This window comes from Perna viridis, chromosome 4 (assembly GCF_037379345.1).
Source record: "Perna viridis isolate PV_CMFRI_1.1 ecotype Kerala chromosome 4, ASM3737934v1, whole genome shotgun sequence".
NCBI classification, from domain to species: domain Eukaryota; kingdom Metazoa; phylum Mollusca; class Bivalvia; order Mytilida; family Mytilidae; genus Perna; species Perna viridis.
Genome location: NC_142448.1, coordinates 39,501,132 through 39,514,585, shown reverse-complemented (window position 1 = coordinate 39,514,585; position 13,454 = coordinate 39,501,132). Strand labels below are relative to the sequence as shown.

General features: G+C 30.4%; 1 protein-coding gene across 50 annotated transcripts in view; it reads right to left on the bottom strand.

Moving 5' to 3' along the window:
* The window catches only part of LOC148620030 (uncharacterized), a 136,875-nt gene that overhangs the window by 48,106 nt on the left and 75,315 nt on the right, over window positions 1-13,454 (bottom strand). For 24 of the 50 annotated variants that reach the window (XM_088580550.1, XM_088580555.1, XM_088580577.1 and 21 more), the window contains 2 exons: window positions 11,248-11,323; window positions 773-838 (listed from right to left, as the gene is read on the bottom strand). In XM_088580550.1, the coding sequence (XP_088436676.1) occupies window positions 773-838; window positions 11,248-11,323 (142 nt within the window). Of the gene's footprint in view, window positions 1-772; window positions 839-3,123; window positions 3,139-7,023; window positions 7,078-8,784; window positions 8,812-9,125; window positions 9,150-11,247; window positions 11,324-13,454 lie in introns of all 50 variants that reach the window. The other 26 variants (XM_088580548.1, XM_088580573.1, XM_088580551.1 and 23 more) reach the window with 3 other exon arrangements.

Sequence of the window (13,454 nt, the reverse complement as noted above, 5' to 3'; positions counted from 1 at the left end):
AACAAGAGAGGACATATCTCTCTGTAAGGTCCACATGATTAATTAGCAACTATCAAAGATGTAACATTTTTAGATATTATCAAAGATAAGTTGAAAAGATAATGTGTCTAATTTGACATTTTTTATACCCATTAATTTGGCCGATATCATTTGAAATGCTTGGACAAGACATTTATGTATCCCAACTTGTCATAGCTGAATACATAAAGAATTTTTTTGTGTGTAATTTTAGCACATATTTTTGATCTTGATAAAATCACCTTAATGCTTAGAGACTACACTACCCTATTTCCTAAAGCTATAGTATCAGGATTTTTTTTTTGCAAGGTTAGAAATTTTGTAATAGTGAAGAGGTAAAATGTTTTATTGAACTCACTGTAACATTTTAACAGTAAAAACTAACTTAATATAAATGAGAGTCTTAAGAAAAAAAGTATCAGGAACTATATTTAGTTTGGTGCAGAATGACAAAAATAACAGATTGACAGACGAAGATAAAACAATGTGCCAGTGCCACTATGTTGAAAAGTGACCAAAAATGGCTAGCATCTTTGCTAGCATGGGAGCCTTAACTCCTAGATTCATAAAGCACTTATTTTAATAGAAGGAGGGAAAAAATTATCTAACTTAAAACTGGATTTTTTAAAAAAGTTTTTTTCAATAGCCCTATGTAAATCCCTGGCCATTTACTCTGCAAAACAACTACTGCATATAACTACAAATTCAAGAAATGAACTGCACATCTGGTCATGCCTATATATTTCATCCATACCTTCTTTGGGTTTAGTTTCTATTTTTTCCTCAGGAAATTCATAGGTCGGCTTGTAGGAGTTTCCTTCTGAAAGCACAAAAAACATTTAAAAATTAATTACTTATAGGTCAAGATGGAAAATACACAATTGGAAAATTTTACAATCCTACAAAAATAAATTCAACAACTAGCAAATCAAACTAAATAATGAGTAATGGATGATAAAATAATAATGCAATCTGAATAAAATAAATGAATTAAACACCATGCTTGTTATGTGAAACTAATATGATCTTTACCAAAAAAAAAAAAAAGGCAAAACATAATATCTACCTCACTACACCTGAAAATGAATACAAAGTTACAGCGCATATAATGATAATATTCATGGGATAGATTTGGTCCTCTACTGATTAAATGACAATCACCTGATCAACCTTAGGCTTTGACTGGACAACTGAGAAGGAGATTTAAACTTCTACAATATTGCAAAAAAAAAATGAAAATCTGCTTCTCCATTGTCCAGTCAATGACCTAACGAAGTTTACCAGGTGATTGTAAATTTATCAATGGAAGACCTAAACAACATTATTGTTTGTGCTGTAAAAATGAACCATGCAGATGATATAAGCCACTGAATCTACATCATAACAACTAAAAAAAAAATATTGCAATAAAATTAATAAAATCAGTCAGTAGTTATATATTGATAGATCATTCTGCATTGCCAATGGAGTTAAAAATTCATAACACTTTAAAATAGTAAACAAACGCAAGCTGTTCTGCAACCCACCAAAAAAAATCAAACATTCAACATTTAATATTCACATCACAATACACAAGACAAGACAACAATTATTTCACATACATTTTTTTAGGAATGATACTGAATAGCACTTAAGTAGCTGTCTTAGTAAGAATCATGCAAAATCTGAAAACTGAGATACACCTTCAAAAAGGCTACATATTTTAATTTTTGTAATTAAGTTGTTTTATGGGTCTATACTATGAAATGTGTAATTATTCATTCAAATCCCCCTGCTCTTAGGAGATAATCAACACTGAAAACCCAATAGATTCTATTGTATTTCAGCGCCATTTACAGAGTTATCTCCCTTAATTTAGAAATCTACAGTGCATTCTACATAATTTTTATCTCCTAAGAGCACGGGTTATATGAAAAACCACATGTTAATTTCTGTTTACTATGACATTTCAAACAAAATATTAAAAATAAAAATATGTAGGCTTCTTACCCATGAATCACATTTTGCATGATCCTTAGCTGGAGTGCTACTTAAAATGACAAAACATTCAAAACATAAATATTTCCTTCACTAATAGAGCCATTTGTTGATCCATAATTTTGTCAACGAGAAGGCCACTTCTTCTGATGACCCCTATTAATCCCTATAAAATGTGTAAAATTTTGATGTCTGAGATGTAGGCTGTTTTCGCAATCCTAGAGTGTGAACCCTCCAACATCCCATGAAATGTTACTGCAATTTTTTTTTTTTTAAATCATTGGATAAATTCAAGAGTTCTCGTATCATTTTGCCCCTGTACCAAGTTCCATACTGATCAAAAGGTCACTTTCTTAAAATCAGAGCCTAGCTTCAATAAAAAAAACCTCCCAAATTGAGTAACCTCAACCTCAACTCAAAATTTAATCCATCAGATTGCTTGAAATCACACACTTGAGAATAAACTCATTGACGATTGAGGAAAATCAGATTTTTTTCATGAAACTGGATCCAAGTACTTAATGATATTGCTTCTGTTGTGTTCAATGCATATACATGTATGTTGTTTCAAACATGCTATTTATCAACATACATGTTCTATGGTTATCAAAAATTACTTTAAGCATTTAGAACATGCATGTCAGCATTTGTATAGCATGTTCAATTGTAATGGAAAACAGAAAAAATATTTTTTCACTTTTAAAACCTTCCATTCATGATAAAAAATGTTACTGAGAAAATTCTTTAATTCATTACTACCAGTTTTCCCGGATCTTTCACTATATGTTCTTAATTCAGGATGGAAAATTAGCAAAATGCTAATGCTACAAATTCCCCTGTCACCATTGGCAAGACTAAACTAATTACATTTGTTAATTAAGCAGACTTATTTCAATTCGATGAAAGTTTATCTTCATTAGAAAATTTTCAATGGAAGGCAGAAATTTGCTAAAATTTTCTAGCACTTGGCAGCACAGCATTAAATCTCTTGTCCAAAAACCAAATACATGTACCAGGAAAATTGGCACTTAATGAAGACCATACTTTCACAATATGCATTCATACATATAGAGAAGAATAGGGATATGGTTACATTGTAAACAAGACAAAAACTTAAAATGTTCTCACCAAATATAGCACTCACTGGGACAGCATTAGAAATAAAATAAAACACAATATTATACATCACAGAAATACATGCATGGTCAGAGTACACAATACACAGGTAGAGCAGAGGTCTGAAAATAGTTTTTTTGATGTTTTTAATAGCATGTATCAAAGATCCATAACTTATTTTAGGTGGACCTCATATTACTGTTTTGAAACACAAAACTATCAACTCCAACACTGGCCACCGCTACACAGAGCTGACTTGTTATTTCAAAAATACTGAACCATGGTATTTGAGAACTTATAAATATTATTCAAGCCAGTGTTCACACAAAGCAGAAAAGTTCAACATTACATTTTTAATACAGCTTGTAATTTCAAAAGTATCTAATCAGGTTTGAGTAAAAAAATTTGAGTAAAGCAATTTTTTACAAAATTTCCTCCATATTTATCAAAGTCTGATATATGCAAATCAAAATTTTATTTTGACTATCTATGGATTGAGAAATAGAAACATTTATATTATCTATTTATAATTCAACAAATGATGTATGAGATTTTGTGAATATTAGCAGCTTTGAACCAAAATAGGCAAAAATACAAAATTTCAAAATCCAAAACGTTTAAAGTCCTATAACTTGGAAGCAACAGAAAACAACTAAAAGGAGATTCCTTTAATGATGACATACACTCTACCAAAAATGACTGAAACCCCTCTAGGTGTTTTGGAGTTTGTATCATGTATAATAACACAGATGGAGAACATTAATCCATTATTTGCCCATCAAAAAACAAAAGATTGGCGTGCCCAAATAACTTGCCTCTACAGTCAAAAATAAAATTCTTGCTTCACACATTACAGACAGTGACAACAGACATTTTATACAAATTGATACTTAATTGATATAATGAAACTCAGAATGACACAACAAAGTGAAATAAGATTGACAGCCCTGACATAATCACCATGAATTCAACATTAATACAACATAAAATGCAGGGTAGGAAATAACATATACATGCAAACAGTCATATGATTCAGATTCTGATAAAAGGTCAAACTGGGGTCACTAATAACTAAGAAATTTTAGACAAAATGTCACCAAATGGGAATAGACATGACAATAAAATTAATGAATATTATGTAAAAAAAAAAAAAAACAACTATTCTTATAATACTGCTCAAATTAATCAATTATCAAATCTAAGCAATTGAAAAGAAGTACTTCCTGGAGTGTTTCCCTTCAAATGAAATTCAGACATTCTTTTTACAGAAAGAACTTAAATATTTCATTCAAAACTGTCTCAATTTTCCTTATATTTCAAGTTATTAATTCAAACCTGAGACACAAACTATACTAATGTTGAAAAAACAAAATAAAAGTTTCACAGAAAAGAAAATGTTCCACTTAAAGACCAGGTAATTAAAATGGAAGGCAATATAATACCAAGTATTTCAATTTCACTAATTGGGAGTTCAAATACAACCAAACGACACATTTAATTGTAATTGCCAATAAAAACTATTTCAAAACTATTTAAGTCAACTTTCAATTCCTTTGTTTTAATTTATTCGTAAAATAAGTTCATATTTTAAAATTAAATCCAAAAGGAAAATAAGCTCTTTTTAGTTTGTATGCCACTTACTTTTGGGTACTTTAAAGCCAACTCCTTTAAGCATTGTCTTAAATCAATAAGATTTCTGAGCAAACCTCTACCATAAAGCAAACAAGGGTAACTAATATATTTTGTGAGTTAGTTTGAAAATAAAAAAATGATCACATTGATACACTAATACCTTATAAAAGCATATTTTATCTCATACAACTTAAATTGGGCATAAAATATGTACTAATTTCAAACAATTATCCAGGTGACAACTAAAGAAAAATTAACCTCATAGAACACATTTCTGAACTTTCAATATCAGATATTTAGGCCACACCAAAAAAACATCACACCTTCAAACCGTCAACTCTAGTGGAAAAAGATTTTTAATACATTTGAGCAACACTTCAGAAAGGTGAATTTTGCTTTTTCAACAGTGGTATAATAAAATTAGCATTTATTTATGTACGTACTGAAGTTATTAATTTAATATACACTCCCAGTATCACACAAATTCCATGAAACTAAAAAATATATTTGGTTGGCCTAACATTGGAAACCAACAGTAAAGCATGACATAACTCGGCTGTATAGTTCTAACAAAGAGTACAAGTTTCAATCAATTCTAACAAGTTGGTTCTATTTTTCAAGTTACTATTTTTGAGATTTAAATGAAGGGCTGTATTCAATTGCTAACAATGCACCATAAAACTTGGCAAAAGTTAAGATTGGCAGTTCCTGATAAGTTTTTGAAACTGAATACTTCCTAAACAAAAGAAATGAATGTTTACAAATAAAATGCATTTTTGCAACTTACTTTTAAAGCTAATTAAAAAGAACTTTATTTTGCAGAACTGAATAATGAAGTAAGTATGCCACTTAAAATGACAAGATTGACCTTATTCTTTTAAAATTAGAGAAACATGATCTAAGATCTCTATAGAGCAAATATACTCCACTTAAGTAGTTCAAAACATGAAGTTGCATGCGTTGTTGTGCTAGTCATACCCCGACTAGTACAGGAAGTTGATATCAGAGGGCAACCAAAATTACTTACAAAATACACCCCATCTATATGAAGTCACAGACCAAATTTGCAATCAACCCATTAATTGGGAGTTGAGATAATTGTGATGGAACTCAGATGGATGGACGGACAAGGTGATTCCAATATATCATTCGCTTGTTAACCATACCTGGCTTTGACACTACTTTTGTATTATTACTTAAAAAAAATTAATTTGCTCTTGCACTAAATTCAAAATCCCTAAAACATTGAGACTTTGTTCCTTGTGTTAAACATGAAGCTTTAACAAAGTAGATCTATTGACACACTCTGCTAGAACTATTTGGCTTCCTGTTTTGAAATCTGTTGGGCTTGGGTACTTCTTGTAAACAATCAATTTTAGAATTTTGAACTCCCTAAATTTTTGGTTCTAATGCCACTGATGAGAGGTTACTCCTGTGTACAGTATACCGAAATTTGTAATTTTTATATGATTGGTATTTTTCAATATAAGTCATTGAGAGGTTACTGAAAATATAGAAACTGTGCAAGTAGATTATTATCACTGAGAAATGAAGAAAATAAATTGGTTTCAAATCTTAATGGGTAGACAGGAAAAGATGGCTATTCCTCCTTCCCTTTATATCCTCTTACTCCCAGTTACCCCTTTTTTCTATGGTCCCAAACTGAAACACTTCTGTAAGCACCGAGTAGCAAAACCAAAATTCAATTTCAAGTCATTTTTTTTTTATTGATATGTATATTTATAGAAATATTTTTTAAATGGAAATTTAGTCATATTACTCAATACTGAGAAGTACTTACATGTGAAGGCTTGTGGAACATTTCTGTAAATTAATGCTTTAAACTAACAAAACTTCAAACAAAATAGTCAAAAGGAAAAAAGAAAAAAATAGACTATAAAAAAGGAACAGTATATATAAACTCTTTCAACACAGCAATTCCTGATTAACATAAAAGAAGGGTTATTCAGAACAACCAAGGAAGACAACTCCAGAACTCAGGACTAATAAGAACCACTCTCATCCTTTCTCCAACTTATTTTGAACTTAAGACTTATGGGAAAGATGAGAAAGATATGTATATCAAAGGGGAGGTTCCAGAAAAAAATTATGTGCTGAATTTGACCTCAAAGGAAAACAGAAGCTTTAAGCATAAGTTTATTCAGTACATAAGCTTAAGCAATAACAAAAAAGAGGTCAAATACAGCCAAACTGATACAATCGTAATTTCCATGCAAGGGAGGTAATTCATTCAACAACAATGAAATAAAGGGAGACAACCTGCTTGCTTGTATAGACAGTCCATAATTACACCAATATCATCAACCTCAAGCTCTGTAAAAAATTACATTCAAACAACAAAAATAGTTAGTATCATGATAAGAAAGATTTGATGTGAACTAAAAGATAATATTTGTTGAAAAAAAAGAAAGAAAACCTCAAGGTACTCAGATTTTCCTGAATATGATAACGATACTTGATCTGGTCTTATTTAACTCAGAACATTTTGTAGTAACCCATAGAAGAACAGAACTTCAGCTTATGTAAAGCATTTGACAATGAGCAAGATAAACCTAGGGTTTTAATTAGATAAATGAGCGCTGGTTTGAGGAGACTGTTAGGGCAGGTTTTATTGTTAATAGATCTAAAGGCATTTTAAAAAGTGACTGGTTCAAAAAGGTTTTGGATTTATTCAGGGTTTGGTTAAAGAGTAATCAAAGGAACCAAGGTTATAGTGGTAATCAAAAGAATAAGATAGGTTTCAATTGAAGAACAAACAAAAATGGCCTACTTTTTTTGCAAACATATATTATATACCTATGGAACAGAACAATATGCCTCTCACTTGTATCTGACCCAAAAATTAAGACATACAAAATGCTTCACATGTAATTTATATGACACATCAATGGAAAATAAATTAATTTCTTCAAGGTGTATTTCCTTATGAAAACAAATTCAAATGGAATGCCACAAAAAATTCGCTGTTAAAATATTCATAATGACATATATACGAGACTTAATAGATAAGTAACATGCAATGATATTCTTTCACAAAAGAGGCAGTTTTGAGCCAGAACCGTATATCAAAGGACCCAGAAAATGTTTAAGGCATAAGCAATTATTTTTCTAAACAACCATTCAAACTTTCCAATAATTTGAACAATTATCATTTCTCTTCACACAGACAAAACAAGACACACATAAAAAACATCATAATATTGTACACGAACAGATTTTAAATTGACAAAAACATGGCAATACAGACATTAAAAGAAAGTTGAATAATGAGCTATCATATTAATATGGAATGACATTTGTTATTTGTGCAGTTGGTGTCAATATAATTATTGAAAACTTCAATCACAAGTATTGAAAGTGAGTTGCTATATAATAGGACTATTTTCATCAGGTGAAAATCTGGATGATACCAAATAAAAGAAACAGGAGAAATTAAATTATCTATATTATGACCATATTGAAAAGAATTATTAAATCCCTTTTCATTACCATCATATTTATTTAAAGAGAGTATAATTTGCTGAAAAGATATTAGCCATTACTAAGTTAGATAAGAAAAGATTGGCTTAACATTTTACTCAGTAATTACCATATATAACTTTATCAATTTTCATAATATTGCAGAAATCATTTGATTGTTATACAACAGAAAAAACCTTATACAAGTATATGTTTTAGAAAAGAGAAACAGACTCTCTCTCTCATAATTTTAACTCACTGATTACAATTTCTCTTTTCTGATTTTTTTACCATTTTGTCATTTTTCTTGAGAGCATTTGTTGATTATTGAAATATATTTCTAAAAGGAGTAAAGATATAGTATAATCACTGCACAACAGGAGAGGTTATATATATATTTCATATATGTAAAAAGATGACAAAGTTTGTGTAGACTATGGCCTACATTTAATGTATATTTGTACAATGACAAAGAAGTGTAATTCTGGTTAAAATTAATTGCACAGTGTCAGAAAAAGATAACATAATTAGCAACTAAAACCATTCAAATCCTGTTCTTACCAGTTGGCATGTGTTCATTTTCTTCGCCTACAGTACATCAAAATCTTACTAAGTCATAAGCAAACCCTTTGAAAGCAAATTATCAATGAATTTCTCTCTTAGCTCTTAGCAATACCTACCATTTGCCAAATATGGCAGTCAGCACTAGCAACTATGCTATATTCTAAAACCCACTGTGGAAAGATGAAAATATTTCCTTTTTTTTTTTTTTTTTTTAATAGTATTTTTTTCATGTGAACAGTTAGTGAACCATTTCCCATTTTATAATCATATAAGCATTAGTTTATGGTATATTATTTGTGAATGTGGTAACTTTGTAATGGAATATGTTTTAACTGTACCTGGAAGTGTTCTTCTACGTTGTACTAAAACACATGAATAGGATGAAAAATACTGTGAAATATATTCATCATGGGTACACATAGCTGCGAAACGTAGCTCTAACTATCGCAAAATAAAAACAAAAAACAAAAAAAATCAAGCACTACGATTTCGCAGCTAGGGTACACATTCCCAACTGACTTCACAAAAATTTCAAAAATAATTTCAAAATGCAGAAAATAGAAATCACTAATTGTAATATTTGCATTTTGTTTATAAGTGAAAACAGTGGATTTAACGGCCTACTAAAACTTAGTACCCAAATCACTGTAATATTTTCACAGTTATCTATGGAATAAGTATGGTGACTATGCTCGTTAATAAGTAGTCTTCATTAAAATCAGACTGGAGGTGATTCATGCATGTCAAAAACCTACTAAATTCACTTTTATTTCAAACTCATTAACAGTTACAGACAAAAAAAAACCTGGTCTTTTATTGTCTTTTGGTTCTTGCACTTTTGAGATAAAAATTGCAGTCCTTGAACCGATCCGCGCAACGATTTGACGGATCGATGACCATTGACTGATTGATCGCTGACGGATTGGTGACCGATCGCAGTTTGTTTTATGTAAGATGGAGTAAGATCTGTTTGAAATGAAAGAAATGTAAAATAAAAGTATAAATTGATGTTTTAATCTATTACATTATGTAAATATGTGTAAAATTGACAAAGAAAACAATAAAAACCGTAGAATACATTGACCGCTCTGAGGTCATGTGATGTGATCACCGGTTTAATGGATTGGTTTGACGGATCGATGACTGACTGGAAACTGATTGGTGACCGATGACCAATCGCAATTTTTGTTGCACGAATCAGTTCAGGTACTGTATATAGATCGTGTATGAAATTAACACTTTGCAAGAGTTATTGTTCTTGATTCAGTTTACCTTGGTTGAATTTATTGGGAGATCAATATACACTTTTCTCTAAAGTACAGATCTGAATACAGAAGGGACTATTCTTAACAAAAATATAGTATATGAAGACCAAAAAAGCAATACTTGTTTGGTGGGGTTTCTGCACCACAAATCACTACTACATTGTCTGAATTTTTACATTCATTGGTAATTAAATGATCTTTAACATTCAATAAACAGTTTTGATAGTTTAAAAAGATAGTATTTGCAAGCAAATACCATAAATTCAGAAATTTTAAAAGAATGTTTTTATTTTTACAAAATATATTATATTTAAAAAAAATATTTAACTTTTGATAAAAATATGAATGAAAATGCCATGTTACTAAATTCCCTGCCTCCCTTTACCCCTAAAAATTCACACCTATTACATAAGAACATCTAGTCTGGAAAAATAAATCTTTATCTGTAAGAATGATATATAGCAACAATGTAAAATATGTGTGTATCTGTCACAGGTTTTTTGTTTTTCTTTGTTCTGGACAAGTGTACCTGGCTGTTAAAACAGTTGTTAAATCTATCAGTCAAACTCTTTTTTCTATGAGGAAGGATTTATGGATAGTTACTATTACATGGAATTTTGGCAGTGACAAAACATTCGCTTTGACAGAATAATCAGCTATTTCATATCGACACAAACTAAACACAAAAATGTTGTTCTAATTTCAGTTTTTCTACACCTTTACATTTTACAAAATATTTTTGAGATTTTAACCTAACAGGAAAAAACAAATTGACAAGATACACATTCCAGAAATTAAAAAAAAAAAAAAATTTGAAAATCTGCTTTTTAGCTCATGAAGAGAAAGCAACAGCTTATATAGCCTAAGAATCTGCATCAAATTTTGCCTCATATAGCAATAAAATTTCACTGAAGAGCATCCTTAACATATCTACCAATTAGGCTTCAGAAGGTACACCTAGGGTAAGGGACACAACTCCTTCAAGTCATTGGAATGTTTGTATTCAGCATTTTACATCAATCTTGTGTAAGTATCAAAGTAACTTGGATTTATTTCATTCTATTTCAAATGAAAGCTTGTTAGGCTTTGGTGAAATTGAAAATGATACAAGCATAATACTGATTTCAAGAGTTATTTCCCTTACCCTATGTCTACCTCCTTAAAAATAAAAAAAGAAAATAAAGGTAATTTTTACCTTCCTTCTTCTTTGTCTTATGTAAACTTTTATACATCTGTTTGTACCATTCATGCTGATTCTTTTCATCCACATTCTGTAAAAGGAAACAAAAGTTCAAAGTTTATCTTGACTGTTGCTAACCTTTTCAGTAAATGGCATGACCCTTCCACTCGTAATTAAGAATTGAAAACATGGAAAACAGTGAAAAAAATAATAAGCTTCCATTTATGAAGTTATAATTATAAACAAAAAAAAAATCATTATTCCTTTAAAGCATTTTTGAGTTATAAAAATGATGAACCACAGACAGACAGACGGACAGACAGACAGACAGACAGACCACTGAACAGCTGATCAAAGGTAAATAATAACACATTGGACAAAGGACAGGTTTATGGAAAAAAACTTGTGTTAGCTGTCCAAAGCAGAAAAGGTGGCACCACTCTTACAATATAAACAAGAAATTTCATGCGTTGGTGTGTTAGGTATACCCCCAATTGCAGAGGAAGTTGATATATGTGAGAATCCAAAATCACTTACAACATATGACCAATCTATAGAAGGCCACAAACTATATTTGAAACAAATCCATCCATTGGGAGCCGAGTTAATAGCAAAAGAATTCAGATGGATGGAATGGTGGATGGATGGACAAGGTGATTCGAATATACCACCCACTCATTGACTGAGGGGATAATACATTCTGATGAGAATTATGATACAGGAGTTTAGAGTTATTACATAGATATTTAGGAATATTCTCTTCAGTAGAATTACATGCAAGCACAATACATATACTACGAAGGTCTTTATTCCCAAATATTCACACCATTACCCTTTTCTTTTCTTTTGGTTTGATTTTTAAATAAATTTCATTATTGATGATGTCAGATAATTGATGCCATAATTTCACTATAGTAAAATGGAAATATATTGCACACTTAATTTTCTGTCTAAAATATCACAGTTCTATACATGGAATTACAAAACTTTTTTGCCCCCCCCCTCCCCCTCTCATTCAAGCAGGTGTATAATAATAACACTAAGCAACATTTCTCATCATAAAATCACTGCTCACTTACTTTTATAGATGACTTGTAAGGGTTATTAATACTTAAATACTATCTTTCAAAACCTTTTATACCATAATTACAGCATTGTTAAAAGGTGGCTATTTGTCACTATGGACAATAACTGTAGCATTGAAAGGGCATATTAACCTTCACATAAGTGCTATTCTCTGTAAGAATTAGGCAGTAGGTGAATCATGGTGGAAAAATACACACATGTCTTTCCATGAATTTCAAAACATAATCAAAAATGCAGAAATGACATTCATTTCTTTTTAAGTGTCTGTAATAACTGAAATGCATTACAACATCATCATCAAAGGGAGACAGCTAACTTTTCCAAATCATTCTATTGTTATCATGAACTTTTAAAACTAATGAACTGTTAATTAGTCTTCAATAGATCATAAACCATGTGCCAATATGTATAATTTGTGTGTTTTAGTATGAATCATAATTTTTAAATTTTGCCTGATTCTAATAGATTTCAACACTTAAAAACAGCAAATGGTGAGTGCTGTATGGAAGGGCAGGTGCTTGGCCCAAACAGCAGACAATAAAAGCCAGTATTATGCACAGAATAAAACCAGATCACATACAATTGAGGAATCAATAAGTTTTATTATAGCATATATTAAGAAACCCTATGGAGATTTTATATGAACAGCTAATAATAAATGTATTAATAGGCACGATCCCTATTTCACACTACAGCTGTTCAAAGCTTGTTCATGTCTCTTTTTTTTCTACACATCTAATCTCTCACAAAATGTGCTGTCTCCTTTCTCATCCAAAATCCGAATTGTACATTAATTTTACATTAAATGATATTAAAAGGGCCTCAAAGTACTATTTCAATATGCTTTCCCTCTGACAATAGTCCAAACATTCAATAATTTAAATGTACAAAGAGTTGGGAGACCTAGTAAATATGGTAAGCCTGATCAAATTAAATAGAAAAACATTTGGTGTTTAATTCAATACAATAAAAATATTGATAATATAAATAAACGTTTACAAAAATCTCCTACAGACTTCAAAGTTTGCCATTTCAGGGTGCTTGAAAATAACCTTTTTCTAATATTTTAATTACACACCATTCAGACACATTCAGGTACTATAAATTCTGACTATTATTGTTCCATGACCCTAATT